Here is a 19906-nt window from a genome sequence, read left to right on the forward strand (position 1 = left end):
GAATAGTGTTTCGTGTTTGCATTCTTTGTAGAGATGGCCTTTAGGACAACAGACGTCACGAATCTTTCAGCTTCATCAAATATATTGTCCATTTTGACCATTGTTCAGAGGATTTCATCAAAGTATATTGTTCATTTTTGATCATTGTTGAGAGGGCTTCATTAAGGTATATTGTTCATTCTTGATCATTGTTCAGAGGATTTCATTAAAGTATATTGTTTAATCTTCATCATTGTTCAGAGGACTTCGTCAAAGTATATTTTCATTTATGGTCATTGTTCAGAAAACTTCATCATTCTTGATCATTTTCCCAACGTGATCACTGTTCAGAGGAAGGATATTTCATTAAAGTATATTGTCCACTCTTGTTCAGAAGCTTTCTACATAGAATAAAATTGAAGCCAATGTCAGTTCACGCTATACTTCCATAAATGACAAACATTGATAGCATAAAGTAAATGGTTTGAACCCATTTACAAACATGTAATGATAGCATACTTACATTGAACATTTTAATCATTTGTAAAGTACTCCATGAGAAAAAGCATTTCAACCGAATAACAGATTTGTATTGCACAAATTGTTTATTCTTATGTTTAGATGGGCGTCGAAGGAATGGTCAACTACAGCCACAATTGTCTTCAACCGCCGTGAACAATGACCACTTTCTTCAATTATCGGATCTACCATTATGGTGAATACACCAACATTTGTTCGTTGTTTCTCAATCTCATTTGATGACTATTTGTCGTTTGAGAGAAGAACGTTCGTGTCTAAAATCAAGCATAGAGGAAACATAAGTTAGCTACAAAGAGGACAACTTTATGGAAAGGCCGCACCGCACTTTGCATGAATGAACATCACAAGCAGTGTCCAAATTCAATGTATATTTAGTGAAAAAGAACATGAAAGAACACACTTACCTGAACATTTTTTAAAGCACTTTAAGAGATACTTAACCGATCGATAATTTCAACTTCGGCTAACTATTCTTCGTGCATCTACCGACTTACACGTTTAAATGGCATGTTCTTTCGTAGTCTTAAACTATGGCCCAAGTTTCATGTGCGTGTTGTGTTCTGATTGGTCAGTGACTAGGTGTGTCGTAAGCATTTTGTGTTCTGATTGGTCATTTGCTAGGTGTGTCGTCAATTGTACATTATGCCTATGCAGAGTGCCTCAAAAAAGTTGTTCATCTTTGAAACCAGCCGAGATATAGAATTTGCATGATTCATCATTTAGAAATAATTAATCCACATTAAGCGGTAAATGCAATTGAATACAATATAAAGAATTACGTATTCTGGACTTGAAATTCAGCCATGTCGGTAGTGTTATACAAAAAAACATTTTATCAGTGTTATTGTTGGCACCATCCGACGTGCGCGAGCAACATTTTTTGTAAATCTCAAGAGAATGATTGCAAGTCAAGAATATTTCAGCTACTTTAAATAGCAAATCCCAAACATTTAGGCATCTCTTGGTGAGCAACTACAGTTGAATCATGCTAATTCTAAATATCGACTGCTATTAAAAATGATTTGAAAAACCCTGAAGTTTGTTAATTGCATCTCACATTAACGATAACATTTAATTCCTTTTGATTAACATTCTACAAGGTGTACATAAAAAATAGTTTTTGGCAATTAAGGCCCCGTTTACACTATACCGGATTGCTATTGTAGCAGGTTGAATATTCTTTATATTAAAAGGCAGTGAAATTGCTCAACGTCAGAAACACAATCAACTAGAATAAATGTATCAGCTTAATAAGCTTTTACTCCGAACAATTAACCCTTTAAAGCAAATGAAGATGTCGTGATGAGCGAATCCGGAATAGTGTGAATGCAGCCTAAACTCTTGTAAAATTTCAAAGGCCGATCACTGTGCTAATATCAAACGTGCATTATATTTCCAATGGGGGAAAGATTTTGTGCTTGCATCAACGTACTAGTAGTTTCGTATGGTATTCACACCTCCATGTGTGTCTCATGAAGCCAGCAGAGATTGGAGGTGTGGTTCTGAGAGTTCAACATCGACGTTCACGACTACAACGTGATGATCCAGGCGCAGGGGATCAACGTACTAACAATATCTTATGTACCTTTGGGCTTGGTGACATACATTGAAATTATACAAAAGTCTTCAAAGGTAAATGAAGGCTGACCAGCTAGTTTTGCAAACATAAATTTAAACCTAAAAACTCAAAGGAATGAATCGGACAGAAAAATATTATTACAATGCATTGTTCTATTTTCCATTCAACTATCAGCCGGTATTATATGTTGTCTCTTTTAAAGAATTTTTAATCTTCATGCAACAATACATTTTCAAGGTAACTATTTGTTCCGAATCTTTCCAAATTTTACCACTTCAAATCTTCACTTGAAATCTTACCAATTTTCAAATCTTACCCTCTTCACTACTCAAGAGTCGTTGCATACTCTCAACATTTCATTTATTATATGTAATCTTCTTTTCGAAAATTCATGAACAAAAAAAAATTAAAAAATGAAATGACATCAAACGCTCTCATGGTGACCCCAGTCGACAAAATTCAACGCTATTTACAATAAAAACTTTAAATAAATGCGCATTCCTTTCTCCTCTCTCAACAATTCTTGGTTTAAAGTAAATGGTTTGAGCCCGGGAGTATCGTTACTTGTTTGTAAATGTAGATCGTCCTGGTTAACGGCTAAACTGACGTTTACTCCTCATTTGACTCTGAAGATGACTACCGCTAGGGTTGTCGAAACGTCAGTAAACAACAACAAAAATAGTCCTTCTCAGGACTATACCAACCTGGACGATCTACATTTACAAACATGTAATTCTTGGTTTGCAAGGTACGTCATAGCCGCCATGTTGGATGATTTTAACAAACATGGCGAGCATTCTATTGTTCTCTAACTCCCAATGGGATTGTTGCAACCCACCAATTGTAACAGCCCCTACACGTAGCTGCAACAAAAAAAATTAAAATATTATTCGATTCTGTAATCTAATATTATCTTTTCGGTATTTTAAATGTCGTTAATGTTGACTTTTATACTAATGAAAAATGTCCTTTATGTTCTCAATGCGTTTTGTATTAAATCTTTGAAATAAATATCTTAGTATAAAAACACTTTAAATTTAAAACTAATTTTCACTAGAAGGTCGAAATTCTTGCGTGAGACCAAGAAATGCTCGAGAATGTTCCAAGAGGGGAACGTCTCTCAAAGTTTCCAACAACTTGAGGAGGTATTACGTCACTAGAAGGTCGAAATTCTTGCGTGAGACCAAGAAATGCTCGAGAATGTTCCAAGAGGGGAACGTCTCTCAAAGTATCCAACACCTTGAGGAGGTATTACGTCACTAGAAGGTCGAAATTCTTGCGTGAGACCAAGAAATGCTCGAGAATGTTCCAAGATGGGAACGTCTCTCAAAGTTTCCAACACCTTGAGGAGGTAACACGTCACTAGAAGGTCGAAATTCTTGCGTGAGACCAAGAAATGCTCGAGAATGTTCCAAGATGGGAACGTCTCTCAAAGTTTCCAACACCTTGAGGAGGTAACACGTCACTAGAAGGTCGAAATTCTTGCGTGAGACCAAGAAATGCTCGAGAATGTTCCAAGAGGGGAACGTCTCTCAAAGTTTCCAACACCTTGAGGAGGTATTACGTCGCTAGAAGGTCGAAATTCTTGCGTGAGACCAAGAAATGCTCGAGAATGTTCCAAGAGGGGAACGTCTCTCAAAGTTTCCAACACCTTGAGGAGGTATTACGTCACTAGAAGGTCGAAATTCTTGCGTGAGACCAAGAAATGCTCGAGAATGTTCCAAGATGGGAACGTCTCTCAAAGTTTCCAACACCTTGAGGAGGTAACACGTCACTAGAAGTTCGAAATTCTTGCGTGAGACCAAGAAATGCTCGAGAATGTTCCAAGATGGGAACGTCTCTCAAAGTTTCCAACACCTTGAGGAGGTAACACGTCACTAGAAGGTCGAAATTCTTGCGTGAGACCAAGAAATGATCGAAAATGTTCCAAGATGGGAACGTCTCTCAAAGTTTCCAACACCTTGAGGAGGTATTACGTCACTAGAAGGTCGAAATTCTTGCGTGAGACCAAGAAATGCTCGAGAATGTTCCAAGAGGGGAACGTCTCTAAAAGTTTCCAACAACTTGAGGAGGTATTACGTCACTAGAAGGTCGAAATTCTTGCGTGAGACCAAGAAATGCTCGAGAATGTTCCAAGATGGGAACGTCTCTCAAAGTTTCCAACACCTTGAGGAGGTAACACGTCACTAGAAGGTCGAAATTCTTGCGTGAGACCAAGAAATGCTCGAGAATGTTCCAAGAGGGAACGTCTCTCAAAGTTTCCAACACCTTGAGGAGGTAACACGTCACTAGAAGGTCGAAATTCTTGCGTGAGACCAAGAAATGCTCGAGAATGTTCCAAGAGGGGAACGTCTCTCAAAGTTTCCAACAACTTGAGGAGGTATTACGTCAATAGAAGGTCGAAATTCTTGCGTGAGACCAAGAAATGCTCGAGAATGTTCCAAGATGGGAACGTCTCTCAAAGTTTCCAACACCTTGAGGAGGTAACACGTCACTAGAAGGTCGAAATTCTTGCGTGAGACCAAGAAATGCTCGAGAATGTTCCAAGATGGGAACGTCTCTCAAAGTTTCCAACACCTTGAGGAGGTAACACGTCACTAGAAGGTCGAAATTCTTGCGTGAGACCAAGAAATGCTCGAGAATGTTCCAAGAGGGGAACGTCTCTCAAAGTTTCCAACACCTTGAGGAGGTATTACGTCGCTAGAAGGTCGAAATTCTTGCGTGAGACCAAGAAATGCTCGAGAATGTTCCAAGAGGGGAACGTCTCTCAAAGTTTCCAACACCTTGAGGAGGTATTACGTCACTAGAAGGTCGAAATTCTTGCGTGAGACCAAGAAATGCTCGAAATGTTCCAAGATGGGAACGTCTCTCAAAGTTTCCAACACCTTGAGGAGGTAACACGTCACTAGAAGGTCGAAATTCTTGCGTGAGACCAAGAAATGCTCGAGAATGTTCCAAGAGGGGAACGTCTCTCAAAGTTTCCAACACCTTGAGGAGGTATTACGTCACTAGAAGGTCGAAATTCTTGCGTGAGACCAAGAAATGCTCGAAAATGTTCCAAGATGGGAACGTCTCTCAAAGTTTCCAACACCTTGAGGAGGTAACACGTCACTAGAAGGTCGAAATTCTTGCGTGAGACCAAGAAATGCTCGAGAATGTTCCAAGAGGGGAACGTCTCTCAAAGTTTCCAACACCTTGAGGAGGTAACACGTCGCTAGAAGGTCGAAATTCTTGCGTGAGACCAAGAAATGCTCGAGAATGTTCCAAGAGGGGAACGTCTCTCAAAGTTTCCAACAACTTGAGGAGGTATTACGTCAATAGAAGGTCGAAATTCTTGCGTGAGACCAAGAAATGCTCGAGAATGTTCCAAGAGGGGAACGTCTCTCAAAGTTTCCAACACCTTGAGGAGGTAACACGTCGCTAGAAGGTCGAAATTCTTGCGTGAGACCAAGAAATGCTCGAGAATGTTCCAAGAGGGGAACGTCACTCAAAGTATCCAACACCTTGAGGAGGTATTACGTCACTAGAAGGTCGAAATTCTTGCGTGAGACCAAGAAATGCTCGAGAATGTTCCAAGAGGGGAACGTCTCTCAAAGTTTCCAACACCTTGAGGAGGTATTACGTCACTAGAAGGTCGAAATTCTTGCGTGAGACCAAGAAATGCTCGAGAATGTTCCAAGAGGGGAACGTCTCTCAAAGTTTCCAACACCTTGAGGAGGTATTACGTCACTAGAAGGTCGAAATTCTTGCGTGAGACCAAGAAATGCTCGAGAATGTTCCAAGAGGGGAACGTCTCTCAAAGTTTCCAACACCTTGAGGAGGTACGTCACTAGAAGGTCGAAATTCTTGCGTGAGACCAAGAAATGCTCGAGAATGTTCCAAGATGGGAACGTCTCTCAAAGTTTCCAACACCTTGAGGAGGTAACACGTCACTAGAAGGTCGAAATTCTTGCGTGAGACCAAGAAATGCTCGAGAATGTTCCAAGAGGGGAACGTCTCTCAAAGTTTCCAACACCTTGAGGAGGTAACACGTCGCTAGAAGGTCGAAATTCTTGCGTGAGACCAAGAAATGCTCGAGAATGTTCCAAGAGGGGAACGTCTCTCAAAGTTTCCAACACCTTGAGGAGGTATTACGTCACTAGAAGGTCGAAATTCTTGCGTGAGACCAAGAAATGCTCGAGAATGTTCCAAGATGGGAACGTCTCTCAAAGTTTCCAACACCTTGAGGAGGTAACACGTCACTAGAAGGTCGAAATTCTTGCGTGAGACCAAGAAATGCTCGAGAATGTTCCAAGAGGGGAACGTCTCTCAAAGTTTCCAACACCTTGAGGAGGTATTACGTCACTAGAAGGTCGAAATTCTTGCGTGAGACCGAGAAATGCTCGAGAATGTTCCAAGAGGGAACGTCACTCAAAGTTTCCAACACCTTGAGGAGGTATTACGTCACTAGAAGGTCGAAATTCTTGCGTGAGACCAAGAAATGCTCGAGAATGTTCCAAGAGGGGAACGTCTCTCAAAGTTTCCAACACCTTGAGGAGGTATTACGTCACTAGAAGGTCGAAATTCTTGCGTGAGACCAAGAAATGCTCGAGAATGTTCCAAGATGGGAACGTCTCTCAAAGTTTCCAACACCTTGAGGAGGTAACACGTCACTAGAAGGTCGAAATTCTTGCGTGAGACCAAGAAATGCTCGAGAATGTTCCAAGAGGGGAACGTCTCTCAAAGTTTCCAACACCTTGAGGAGGTATTACGTCACTAGAAGGTCGAAATTCTGCGTGAGACCAAGAAATGCTCGAGAATGTTCCAAGAGGGGAACGTCTCTCAAAGTTTCCAACAACTTGAGGAGGTATTACGTCAATAGAAGGTCGAAATTCTTGCGTGAGACCAAGAAATGCTCGAGAATGTTCCAAGAGGGGAACGTCTCAAAAGTTTCCAACACCTTGAGGAGGTATTACGTCACTAGAAGGTCGAAATTCTTGCGTGAGACCAAGAAATGCTCGAGAATGTTCCAAGAGGGGAACGTCACTCAAAGTTTCCAACACCTTGAGGAGGTATTACGTCACTAGAAGGTCGAAATTCTTGCGTGAGACCAAGAAATGCTCGAGAATGTTCCAAGAGGGGAACGTCTCTCAAAGTTTCCAACACCTTGAGGAGGTAACACGTCACTAGAAGGTCGAAATTCTTGCGTGAGACCAAGAAATGCTCGAGAATGTTCCAAGAGGGGAACGTCACTCAAAGTATCCAACACCTTGAGGAGGTATTACGTCACTAGAAGGTCGAAATTCTTGCGTGAGACCAAGAAATGCTCGAGAATGTTCCAAGAGGGGAACGTCACTTAAAGTTTCCAACACCTTGAGGAGGTATTACGTCACTAGAAGGTCGAAATTCGTGCGTGAGACCAAGAAATGCTCGAGAATGTTCCAAGAGGGGAACGTCTCTCAAAGTTTCCAACACCTTGAGGAGGTATTACGTCACTAGAAGGTCGAAATTCTTGCGTGAGACCAAGAAATGCTCGAAAATGTTCCAAGATGGGAACGTCTCTCAAAGTTTCCAACACCTTGAGGAGGTAACACGTCACTAGAAGGTCGAAATTCTTGCGTGAGACCAAGAAATGCTCGAGAATGTTCCAAGAGGGGAACGTCTCTCAAAGTTTCCAACACCTTGAGGAGGTAACACGTCGCTAGAAGGTCGAAATTCTTGCGTGAGACCAAGAAATGCTCGAGAATGTTCCAAGAGGGGAACGTCTCTCAAAGTTTCCAACAACTTGAGGAGGTATTACGTCAATAGAAGGTCGAAATTCTTGCGTGAGACCAAGAAATGCTCGAGAATGTTCCAAGAGGGGAACGTCTCTCAAAGTTTCCAACACCTTGAGGAGGTATTACGTCACTAGAAGGTCGAAATTCTTGCGTGAGACCAAGAAATGCTCGAGAATGTTCCAAGAGGGAACGTCTCTCAAAGTTTCCAACACCTTGAGGAGGTATTACGTCACTAGAAGGTCGAAATTCTTGCGTGAGACCAAGAAATGCTCGAGAATGTTCCAAGAGGGGAACGTCTCTCAAAGTATCCAACACCTTGAGGAGGTATTACGTCACTAGAAGGTCGAAATTCTTGCGTGAGACCAAGAAATGCTCGAGAATGTTCCAAGATGGGAACGTCTCTCAAAGTTTCCAACAACTTGAGGAGGTATTACGTCAATAGAAGGTCGAAATTCTTGCGTGAGACCAAGAAATGCTCGAGAATGTTCCAAGAGGGGAACGTCTCTCAAAGTTTCCAACACCTTGAGGAGGTAACACGTCACTAGAAGTTCGAAATTCTTGCGTGAGACCGAGAAATGCTCGAGAATGTTCCAAGAGGGGAACGTCACTCAAAGTTTCCAACACCTTGAGGAGGTATTACGTCACTAGAAGGTCGAAATTCTTGCGTGAGACCAAGAAATGCTCGAGAATGTTCCAAGAGGGAACGTCTCTCAAAGTTTCCAACACCTTGAGGAGGTATTACGTCACTAGAAGTTCGAAATTCTTGCGTGAGACCAAGAAATGCTCGAGAATGTTCCAAGAGGGGAACGTCACTTAAAGTTTCCAACACCTTGAGGAGGTATTACGTCACTAGAAGGTCGAAATTCTTGCGTGAGACCAAGAAATGCTCGAGAATGTTCCAAGAGGGGAACGTCTCTCAAAGTTTCCAACACCTTGAGGAGGTATTACGTCGCTAGAAGGTCGAAATTCTTGCGTGAGACCAAGAAATGCTCGAGAATGTTCCAAGAGGGAACGTCTCTCAAAGTTTCCAACACCTTGAGGAGGTAACACGTCGCTAGAAGGTCGAAATTCTAGCGTGAGACCAAGAAATGCTCGAGAATGTTCCAAGAGGGGAACGTCTCTCAAAGTTTCCAACAACTTGAGGAGGTATTACGTCAATAGAAGGTCGAAATTCTTTCGTGAGACCAAGAAATGCTCGAGAATGTTCCAAGAGGGGAACGTCTCTCAAAGTTTCCAACACCTTGAGGAGGTAACACGTCGCTAGAAGGTCGAAATTCTTGCGTGAGACCAAGAAAGGCTCGAGAATGTTCCAAGAGGGAACGTCACTCAAAGTATCCAACACCTTGAGGAGGTATTACGTCACTAGAAGGTCGAAATTCTTGCGTGAGACCAAGAAATGCTCGAGAATGTTCCAAGAGGGAACGTCTCTCAAAGTTTCCAACACCTTGAGGAGGTAACACGTCGCTAGAAGGTCGAAATTCTTGCGTGAGACCAAGAAAGGCTCGAGAATGTTCCAAGAGGGGAACGTCACTCAAAGTATCCAACACCTTGAGGAGGTATTACGTCACTAGAAGGTCGAAATTCTTGCGTGAGACCGAGAAATGCTCGAGAATGTTCCAAGAGGGAACGTCACTTAAAGTTTCCAACACCTTGAGGAGGTATTACGTCACTAGAAGGTCGAAATTCGTGCGTGAGACCAAGAAATGCTCGAGAATGTTCCAAGAGGGGAACGTCTCTCAAAGTATCCAACACCTTGAGGAGGTATTACGTCACTAGAAGGTCGAAATTCTTGCGTGAGACCAAGAAATGATCGAAAATGTTCCAAGATGCGAACGTCTCTCAAAGTTTCCAACACCTTGAGGAGGTAACACGTCACTAGAAGGTCGAAATTCTTGCGTGAGACCAAGAAATGCTCGAGAATGTTCCAAGAGGGGAACGTCTCTCAAAGTTTCCAACACCTTGAGGAGGTAACACGTCGCTAGAAGGTCGAAATTCTTGCGTGAGACCAAGAAATGCTCGAGAATGTTCCAAGAGGGAACGTCTCTCAAAGTTTCCAACAACTTGAGGAGGTATTACGTCAATAGAAGGTCGAAATTCTTGCGTGAGACCAAGAAATGCTCGAGAATGTTCCAAGAGGGGAACGTCTCTCAAAGTTTCCAACACCTTGAGGAGGTATTACGTCACTAGAAGGTCGAAATTCTTGCGTGAGACCGAGAAATGCTCGAGAATGTTCCAAGAGGGGAACGTCACTTAAAGTTTCCAACACCTTGAGGAGGTATTACGTCACTAGAAGGTCGAAATTCTTGCGTGAGACCAAGAAATGCTCGAGAATGTTCCAAGAGGGGAACGTCTCTCAAATTATCCAACACCTTGAGGAGGTATTACGTCACTAGAAGGTCGAAATTCTTGCGTGAGACCGAGAAATGCTCGAGAATGTTCCAAGATGGGAACGTCTCTCAAAGTTTCCAACAACTTGAGGTATTACGTCAATAGAAGGTCGAAATTCTTGCGTGAGACCAAGAAATGCTCGAGAAATTTCCAAGAGGGGAACGTCTCTCAAAGTTTCCAACACCTTGAGGAGGTAACACGTCACTAGAAGTTCGAAATTCTTGCGTGAGACCGAGAAATGCTCGAGAATATTCCAAGAGGGGAACGTCACTTAAAGTTTCCAACACCTTGAGGAGGTATTACGTCACTAGAAGGTCGAAATTCTTGCGTGAGACCAAGAAATGCTCGAGAATGTTCCAAGAGGGGAACGTCTCTCAAAGTTTCCAACACCTTGAGGAGGTAACACGTCGCTAGAAGGTCGAAATTCTTGCGTGAGACCAAGAAATGCTCGAGAATGTTCCAAGAGGGGAACGTCTCTCAAAGTTTCCAACACCTTGAGGAGGTAACACGTCGCTAGAAGGTCGAAATTCTAGCGTGAGACCAAGAAATGCTCGAGAATGTTCCAAGAGGGGAACGTCTCAAAGTTTCCAACAACTTGAGGAGGTATTACGTCAATAGAAGGTCGAAATTCTTTCGTGAGACCAAGAAATGCTCGAGAATGTTCCAAGAGGGGAACGTCTCTCAAAGTTTCCAACACCTTGAGGAGGTAACACGTCGCTAGAAGGTCGAAATTCTTGCGTGAGACCAAGAAAGGCTCGAGAATGTTCCAAGAGGGGAACGTCACTCAAAGTATCCAACACCTTGAGGAGGTATTACGTCACTAGAAGGTCGAAATTCTTGCGTGAGACCAAGAAATGCTCGAGAATGTTCCAAGAGGGGAACGTCTCTCAAAGTTTCCAACACCTTGAGGAGGTAACACGTCGCTAGAAGGTCGAAATTCTTGCGTGAGACCAAGAAAGGCTCGAGAATGTTCCAAGAGGGGAACGTCACTCAAAGTATCCAACACCTTGAGGAGGTATTACGTCACTAGAAGGTCGAAATTCTTGCGTGAGACCGAGAAATGCTCGAGAATGTTCCAAGAGGGGAACGTCACTTAAAGTTTCCAACACCTTGAGGAGGTATTACGTCACTAGAAGGTCGAAATTCGTGCGTGAGACCAAGAAATGCTCGAGAATGTTCCAAGAGGGGAACGTCTCTCAAAGTTTCCAACACCTTGAGGAGGTATTACGTCACTAGAAGGTCGAAATTCTTGCGTGAGACCAAGAAATGATCGAAAATGTTCCAAGATGCGAACGTCTCTCAAAGTTTCCAACACCTTGAGGAGGTAACACGTCACTAGAAGGTCGAAATTCTTGCGTGAGACCAAGAAATGCTCGAGAATGTTCCAAGAGGGAACGTCTCTCAAAGTTTCCAACACCTTGAGGAGGTAACACGTCGCTAGAAGGTCGAAATTCTTGCGTGAGACCAAGAAATGCTCGAGAATGTTCCAAGAGGGAACGTCTCTCAAAGTTTCCAACAACTTGAGGAGGTATTACGTCAATAGAAGGTCGAAATTCTTGCGTGAGACCAAGAAATGCTCGAGAATGTTCCAAGAGGGAACGTCTCTCAAAGTTTCCAACACCTTGAGGAGGTATTACGTCACTAGAAGGTCGAAATTCTTGCGTGAGACCGAGAAATGCTCGAGAATGTTCCAAGATGGGAACGTCTCTCAAAGTTTCCAACAACTTGAGGAGGTATTACGTCAATAGAAGGTCGAAATTCTTGCGTGAGACCAAGAAATGCTCGAGAAATTTCCAAGAGGGGAACGTCTCTCAAAGTTTCCAACACCTTGAGGAGGTAACACGTCGCTAGAAGTTCGAAATTCTTGCGTGAGACCGAGAAATTCTCGAGAATATTCCAAGAGGGGAACGTCTCTCAAAGTTTCCAACAACTTGAGGAGGTATTACGTCAATAGAAGGTCGAAATTCTTGCGTGAGACCAAGAAATGCTCGAGAATGTTCCAAGAGGGGAACGTCTCTCAAAGTATCCAACACCTTGAGGAGGTATTACGTCACTAGAAGGTCGAAATTCTTGCGTGAGACCGAGAAATGCTCGAGAATGTTCCAAGATGGGAACGTCTCTCAAAGTTTCCAACAACTTGAGGAGGTATTACGTCAATAGAAGGTCGAAATTCTTGCGTGAGACCAAGAAATGCTCGAGAATGTTCCAAGAGGGAACGTCTCTCAAAGTTTCCAACACCTTGAGGAGGTATTACGTCACTAGAAGGTCGAAATTCTTGCGTGAGACCAAGAAATGCTCGAGAATGTTCCAAGAGGGGAACGTCACTTAAAGTTTCCAACACCTTGAGGAGGTATTACGTCACTAGAAGGTCGAAATTCTTGCATGAGACCAAGAAATGCTCGAAAATGTTCCAAGATGGGAACGTCTCTCAAAGTTTCCAACACCTTGAGGAGGTATTACGTCACTAGAAGGTCAAAATTCTTGCGTGAGACCAAGAAATGCTCGAGAATGTTCCAAGAGGGGAACGTCTCTCAAAGTTTCCAACACCTTGAGGAGGTATTACGCGCTCATTATTTGGACTGTATACTAGCTGAGAAGAAAATACTCGATTACTGAATCATATTAAAAGGTAAACCGAACAGTTCATTTTGACCCGTCATACCAACTAGCGCCAGTAGTGGAAACTTTGAGAGGAGGGAAGAGGGTGTAGACAAGGCTTTTCCAATATTCCTTAAAACAACAGTCTTCAGGAATAATAGCCCGTGATTAGCCGCGGATGAAACCGATTCGTATTAAAAAGACAATTGCCCAACATAATATTATTGATATTAACTAGTCTCGTTGACCACATATTAACAAATGCACCAGATAAAGTATAGCATAGCTAATTGATATTGAAAGAGTTTCATTCAAACACTTCGACTTAAAACACGGCATCATCATTAAAAAAGAACGAATGACGTGTAACAGACTGGTGAGCCGCTACCCAGCCCCCTTCAGAAGATACGCGCCATGGTTCTGACTTAAACGTGATTACCAAATGATGTTCATATTTTCATATTTTTGACAGTGGTCATCTGAAAAATTTTAGTGAGGGGAGGGGGCGAGTTTGTAACAAAGTGACCTTCGACAAAGTAAAGACCTAAATTTAGACGCAGTCTGGTAGTGTAGCCACCGAAGGTAATGTAGAAAGTTGAAACATTGCCTAGAATAGAAGCGAAATGTCTCGCTTCCGCCTTAAAAATAGAAGCGAAATGCTTCGCTTTCGCCGCCTAGGAGCATTTTGTAGCCACCGGTGATAGAGGACCGGAGAATTTACCCTTATTGCGAAATACGTCATTACTGTAGTGATCAGTTTACGGAAAACGGGGAAGAAAATAATAAATAAATCCTTGGAAAATATGAGCGGTTCTTATTTAACGAAAGAACAACGAGATGGATTTCAAAAATACAAAGTAAAGCTGCTCACGCAAAGTTGATAAATTAAATCCCACACAGTGCTAAAAAAATCTCTTTGTTTGTATAGTACGCATCTAGAGATACGAGCCCATTGGCAGTATATTTGATGCATCCTTTTTGGAACAGAGCTGTGAAGGTACGTCAATTTAGTCATCATTTTTACGACATTTGGATTTGTCACTACTGAGCAAATTGTACTATGGAGAACTTCTATCTCGGTAATCTTCAATGTTAAAGTGGCGTGATTTTGCATGCTGGAGTTCACATAGTACTACAACCGAAGGATCAAATATCAGTAAATAGAATGAAAGTGCTTTTTTATATTCTCCTTTCGGTTTTTGGTATTATGTTGAATCACTTCCAAGATGCACTAGAAATTTTAGAGTATGTCTTTAAACGATTTTTTTAAACGATCTTTAAGAATACGTGAGAAATCAACCTATTAATTATTAACACGCACCAAAGATCAAGTAAAAACTTCCTACTACAGAGAGTACTTTACGCTTGTTTTTCATGTAAGCACAAAACACTGTCCTTAATACACCGAATCATGTATCTCAAACTAGTTTAGCTTTTTTCCTCAAGCAATATTTTTTCCTTAGGTATTTCCAATGTGGCTTGCCCCCAATGTCATGACCTTCGTAGGATGGGTGCTCACTGTGGCAATCTTCCTTGTACTGACGTTTTATGATCCATTCTTGGTTGCGGCAGGTTCAGATGATAAGTCACATGAGAAATATAACATACCACAGTGGATATGGATTTTTATAGCTATAGCACACTTTGTTGCTCATACACTAGATGGCTGTGATGGTAAACAAGCTCGAAGGACAAACAGCAGGTGAATTCAATGTTTACTACAACACTGTTTCTCCAATCAACTTGCATTATTGTACATAGCACCATCATCAAGACATGTTCAAGCATTATCAATATACAACAAATATGAGTTGACAATCAAACTTTCCTTAACTTGAATGCAAAAGATATTGAACTATCTTCAAAAGGAAGTCTTACTTACCAATACATAAAATCAAAAGTTATATGATGATCATTTTCAAGTGTTTTGCTTGGTTCATCCAATTTCTTATTGAGGCATATTTTTGCAACAAACTTCTCTGTAAATCAGTTGGGTTTAAATATGCCATCTGGTGTATTGGGTTTGGGCATGGCATCTGGTAGATTGGAGGGAATTGCATCTGGTGAATTGGAGGGGATTGCATCTGGTGTATTGGGGTTGGGGAAGGCATCTAGTGGATTGGAGGGATTGCATCTGGTGTATTGGGGTTGGGGGAAGGCATCTAGTGGATTGGAGGGATTGCATCTGGTGTATTGGGGTTGGGGGAAGGCAACTAGTGGATTGGAGGGATTGCATCTGGTGTATTGGGGTTGGGGGATGGCATCTGGTGTATTGGGGTTGGGGATGGCATCTGGTGGGTTGGGGTTGGGGATGGCATCTGGTGGGTTGGGGTTGGGAATGACATCTGGTGAATTGGAGGGGATTGTATCTGGTGTCTTGGGGTTGGGGGATGGCATCTGGTGGATTTAAGGAGATTGCATTTGCTGGATTGGTGGGGATGCAGTGCCATATTTGCTAGACCATTAATTATGATTGTTTATTCAGTTACACCCAACTGATTTATTTTGAAAATGATTTGGCTATCTGAATAAGTCAGTCAAGCACAAATAAATATACCAATAAACACCCCATCCCAAATAGACAATTTAGCCACAGTCCTGAAAGAATGGCACCTAGTTCATCAGGGTGGGGGAGCTTTTTTCAACATATAGCTTCTATTTCCATGCACACAACAAAAATCAGATGCTTAGTCTTGCAAATCTCATCATGTATTTTGACATTTCTATCAACTTTTCAGTTCACCTTTGGGAGAGTTGTTTGATCATGGAATAGACAGTATGGCAATATGGTTGATAACTGTTTGCGCTTACTCCTTATTTGGTCAGGGTCCAATGTCACTCACAGTATGGGATTATCATTGGATAATGATTGTCGTTCTATTGGGTTTTTATATGGCTCACTGGGAGAAGTATATAACTGGAGTGTTATTTCTTCCATGGGCTTATGATTTTAGTCAATTGGTAAGAAAATGGTTGTTTTGGATGTCAATAATTTGCATAATTATGACTTGTCTGCATTTGTCTCTGAAGATGACTACCGCTAAGGTTGTCCAAACGTCAGTCAACAACAACAAAAACAGTCCTTCTCAGGACTATACCAACCTGGACGATCTACATTTACAAACATGTAACTATTATTCATTGTATTATGGTTGGTCAATGTGATCGTAATATAATGTGCAACGGGCATGCGTAAGTAGGTACGTCACTGATCGCAATACCAAACTGGATGTTTTGGGCTGATGGATAAGTATAGATAGGTTTACAATCCATACCAATCATGTGAATATTTCTTTCATTGCAGATACTACTTGGAATCTATTTGTTCGTGTATATATTTGGTCTAGAGTTTTTGAAATTTCCTCTTTATAAAGATATCCGTCTAACACATTTTTTTAAATGGACGACGCATTGTAAGTTGAACCGTAGATAGTTCTTCTCTTGTGAACGCGCATTTAAAACACCGAATAAAAATGCATAAAGGTTATTTCCGGTGATTTTTTGTGTTTAGAGGTAAATTTTTGAATTTATCTGTGGGAAGGGGGATTGTCAAAAATCAATGGAGACCACCTTTTGTATGTTAGCATTCTGTGATTATAACAAGCACATTCCATTATTTTGTGCCATATCTAATCAATTTAATGTCTTTCCATTTCAGTATGTTTTTTCTGTATCTTTTTCCCTTTATCCTTACGCAACATATACAAGTAAGATTTCTTTAGTTGTTTTTATCTAATAACCGTTGCAAGTATGACGCCACGCAATGCATTTTGGACCGTCAAAAAATTGAGCCACGTCAATAGGTAGATTTGGCAAGCAAATGTTTCAGTTTGTTGCCAAGCAATCGCGTCATCAGATCAGTCGTTTTCCTAGTTACTACTGTTCTACAAGGTGACCAAGCTTGTAAACTATGTATTTAGATGAATTCAATGGTTACGATTAGAAGCAAATGTTAGCGCCAATTTTGTCTACATCCAGGTTAAAACTACCGTAATTTAGTATTGTTTTATATTCTAGTATAGTTTCAAATATACAAGGAACACCTCGATTAAACAACAGATTGCTTTAAGGAGTTAAATCTTTAGTTATGCTTTGCAACAACATCATCATCATCACTGGTTCAGGCTGTGACAATATTGTTAAAAATTTTTGTTTTTGGTTCAGAAACAGCCTAAAAATTACTCTACGCGTGATTTACATTAACTCGTTCAATCATGCATTGCGTGACGTCATCTTTTTCCCTTATTGCGTCAACTATAATTAAATATTGGAATGCCTTACAAAAACTTGGTCTTTTCTTCATTTTTTCTTAACAACAGATCTAAAGTAGAGAAGACTGATCGTGGGTTATCATTGGTCGAAGCTTTGAAGCCTGGTGTACCGTTATTTAGCTGTTTTGCATTATTCACAATCTGGGCTTATTACTCATCAAGTAATATCCTACAGATCAACCCTAGATTATTTTTCACGTCGTTTGGTATAGTTTTTTCAAATATTACGGTAAGATCTAGAGCTATTTGCATACATATTACAGTAAGTTACAGCTTTCTCGAATGTTACGGTGCGGTATACGGTTGTAAATACTGATGACATGCCAAATCAATCGCTTAATGTATAGATAGCAGCGCTTTTGATGGCGCCTGCTTTTCCTATATGCATTAAGCGTAAGGTTTATCTGCAGTTCTCCATAAGAAATCGCAAAAGCAACAAGAAATGCAATATTTGCTTTGCCATATGGGTTGGCTTTAACCTTGAGCAAAAATCATACATGTGTCAACTATGACAACAGTACTGCATCACTGTCTTTAAAACGGCCAAGGTTCTATTGTTGCTGAAAAACCTTATTTTTTCAACTGCTCACTTTGACGTGTTTATGATTTCCACTCGAAGTTAAAACCAGTTAATCATCCAGAATTTTTCCTACATCCAACGAAATAACTCCAAACCCTGATTTGCCTTTCGGCTTTGCTTGGTTGCCTAAAAAGAAATGCCGATGTATTGTTCAATGTGTCAAGTGAAATTTTTACTTTATTTTAGTGCAGTCTAATTGTGAACACGATGAGTCATCAAAAATGTAAAGTATTCAACAAAATGTTCATTCCTCTAATAATTATCGATGTTGCACTACTGGTGTTTCGTTTCAACGAAGTGTACGTCCTAGCTGTTTATACGTTCGTCATTGGTTGTATTCATGTGGATTACGGTATTGGTGTGGTAAGTCACGTGGGTTTTTTCTTATTTGTCAGTGTGTTTGAGATTGGGTAGTCGGGATGTGATGTATGAAGCATGAAACCTTGTTTTAATTGAGTAAAACTCGTGATAACAGTTCATCCTTCATATCTTTATTAGACATTTTGCTAGAATTACTTTCAATCTAGTATTGGTATGTTTACTTCATGAACCGCGAGACAATTTTCGCACCATTAACCGTTTCACCACTTTAAGAATATATGAAATTCTCTATTTGAGATGAAAGCGTTGTTAATTTAGTAAGAGTATTGATCAGTTTTTTTTCCATTTTAGGTTAACGAAATGTGTGATATGTTGAAAATACGTTGTTTTTCGCTGGCGCCTTTAAATTAGATTAAAATAAACACACAGTGTTCCAAATAGACCAGTTTATCCTCTGCTATATCCACAAGTCCCTTTGTCACATAAAATGTTTGATAAGTATGAACAGTTTGAACGTCACTACACACGACAATACCCAGTTTTTTGTGTGAAAAATAATCCATTTGTTCACTTGGCATTCCAAAAAACGTATTTGTCAAAGCACGACAGTAAAAATTATGCACTTGCCAACTTTTTACGGATTAGCTGTCGTATTTGATCAATCGAATAACAAGCCTTTCAAAACAAAACGATCTTCGGGACTTTAAAATAAAGTTTTGAAACTGACAGTGAAATCAATGTTCGAGCACAATTTGAACATCTTTTAAAGTTAAATAGTGATTTTTCTTTACTCTGTAATAATGTCCACTTGCATCAAACACTTTTCACGAGAAAAGGATTTGTGAAAATGTCAACTAAATTATTCATTTAGCTGTTGTATTGTTCACCAAAGCACCAATCAAAATAATTGTTTACAGAACCGTTTTTCTCATTTTTAACTGGATTTTAGTTGTCGTTTTTTGTCTGAAGCACTTCACAATAAATAAATTTATTGCTCATAAGAGGATAATGAATTATTGCATTTTATATATGAGCCCTGTATTGTACATCAACAACCACCAACGACCTCCTACTACGTGTACCCTGTATTGTACATCAACTACCAACGACATCCTACTACGTGAAGTGTGTTAATTCCGTGTAGCTACTGCAAATACGTGAAATTGATCCCCAATCCTAGCTTATAATCTCATAGTACTTGGCTGGAGGCGACATACTGGTTAAAGATTGGTTCAGGGATCAATTTTGCGTCTTGTGGAATACAGATTTATAATCAGAAAATTCTGAGTAACAAAGTCATCGCGCTCTTTTAACTACGCATGCGTAGTAGCAGTCATAATATGGTTATAAATTATGCAAATTTTCTTTAAATTCCAATCGATTTCAAACATCGACTCTTTGTGACCTGCTCGCGAGAAGATATTTATACCGAATTTAATTGTGAATAATTGGTAAAACAATTGATGTAATATTTTTCCAAAATTAAATGTTTTACCACCAATGTATTTCAAGATTGTTGTTGATGCAATTATTTGAATATTTACCTAGATGTATTCGTTAATGGACAAACGAACATATTAAAAAGATCATATTCTAGCTCGTGACTCAAGCTAACCAATCGCATTTCTTTAATCCTACAGATCATATACACGTGATAGTTACAAAATCTCGACATTTTCAATTTTGCGGTGTTGGGGAAAATAAAAACTTGTCCGCCAAATCGGATAGTTCAGGCTACTTTAATGATATATTTGTGATATATTTTATAGTACGAAAGTATGATGGATTTTTGGCACTCGTAGTTGAAAAATTTACCATTTTCATTGTTAGACCGCCGCTCGTGTAATTCCAAAACGTCCTTTATAGACCCCTCTTCGTCTTCATCAATTTCATT

The 19906-nt window shown here is 40.4% G+C and overlaps 1 protein-coding gene across 2 annotated transcripts; it reads left to right on the forward strand.

Annotated features, from left to right (window-relative positions):
* The first annotated feature begins 12840 nt into the window (after nucleotides 1-12840).
* LOC124450800 (ethanolaminephosphotransferase 1-like) lies at nucleotides 12841-19517 on the forward strand. Of its 2 annotated transcripts, none has more exons than XM_047001450.1 (9): nucleotides 12841-12871; nucleotides 13769-13837; nucleotides 14304-14542; nucleotides 15579-15801; nucleotides 16145-16253; nucleotides 16499-16547; nucleotides 17160-17340; nucleotides 17878-18054; nucleotides 18364-19517. In XM_047001450.1, the coding sequence occupies exons 2-9, from the start codon at nucleotides 13808-13810 to the stop codon at nucleotides 18421-18423; spliced, it is 1068 nt and encodes a 355-aa protein (XP_046857406.1). In that variant the 5' UTR covers nucleotides 12841-12871; nucleotides 13769-13807; the 3' UTR covers nucleotides 18424-19517. The 2 variants fall into 2 exon arrangements, with proteins under 2 accessions (XP_046857406.1, XP_046857405.1); XM_047001449.1 differs by lacking the exon at nucleotides 12841-12871 and adding an exon at nucleotides 13585-13697.
* The last annotated feature ends 389 nt before the right edge of the window (nucleotides 19518-19906 follow it).

Source organism: Xenia sp. Carnegie-2017, unplaced genomic scaffold, assembly GCF_021976095.1.
Source record: "Xenia sp. Carnegie-2017 unplaced genomic scaffold, XeniaSp_v1 HiC_scaffold_24, whole genome shotgun sequence".
Classification (NCBI taxonomy): Eukaryota; Metazoa; Cnidaria; class Anthozoa; order Malacalcyonacea; family Xeniidae; genus Xenia; species Xenia sp. Carnegie-2017.

Bases quoted from the DNA above. Each gene is read 5' to 3' on its own strand.
- LOC124450800 (XM_047001449.1), top strand. From the start codon at position 13,644: ATGAGCGGTTCTTATTTAACGAAAGAACAACGAGATGGATTTCAAAAA. The intron at 13,838-14,303 runs GTACGTCAATTT...TTTTTTCCTTAG, and splicing joins TTTGGAACAGAGCTGTGAAG to GTATTTCCAATGTGGCTTGC. The intron at 18,055-18,363 runs GTAAGTCACGTG...TTTCCATTTTAG, and splicing joins TGGATTACGGTATTGGTGTG to GTTAACGAAATGTGTGATAT.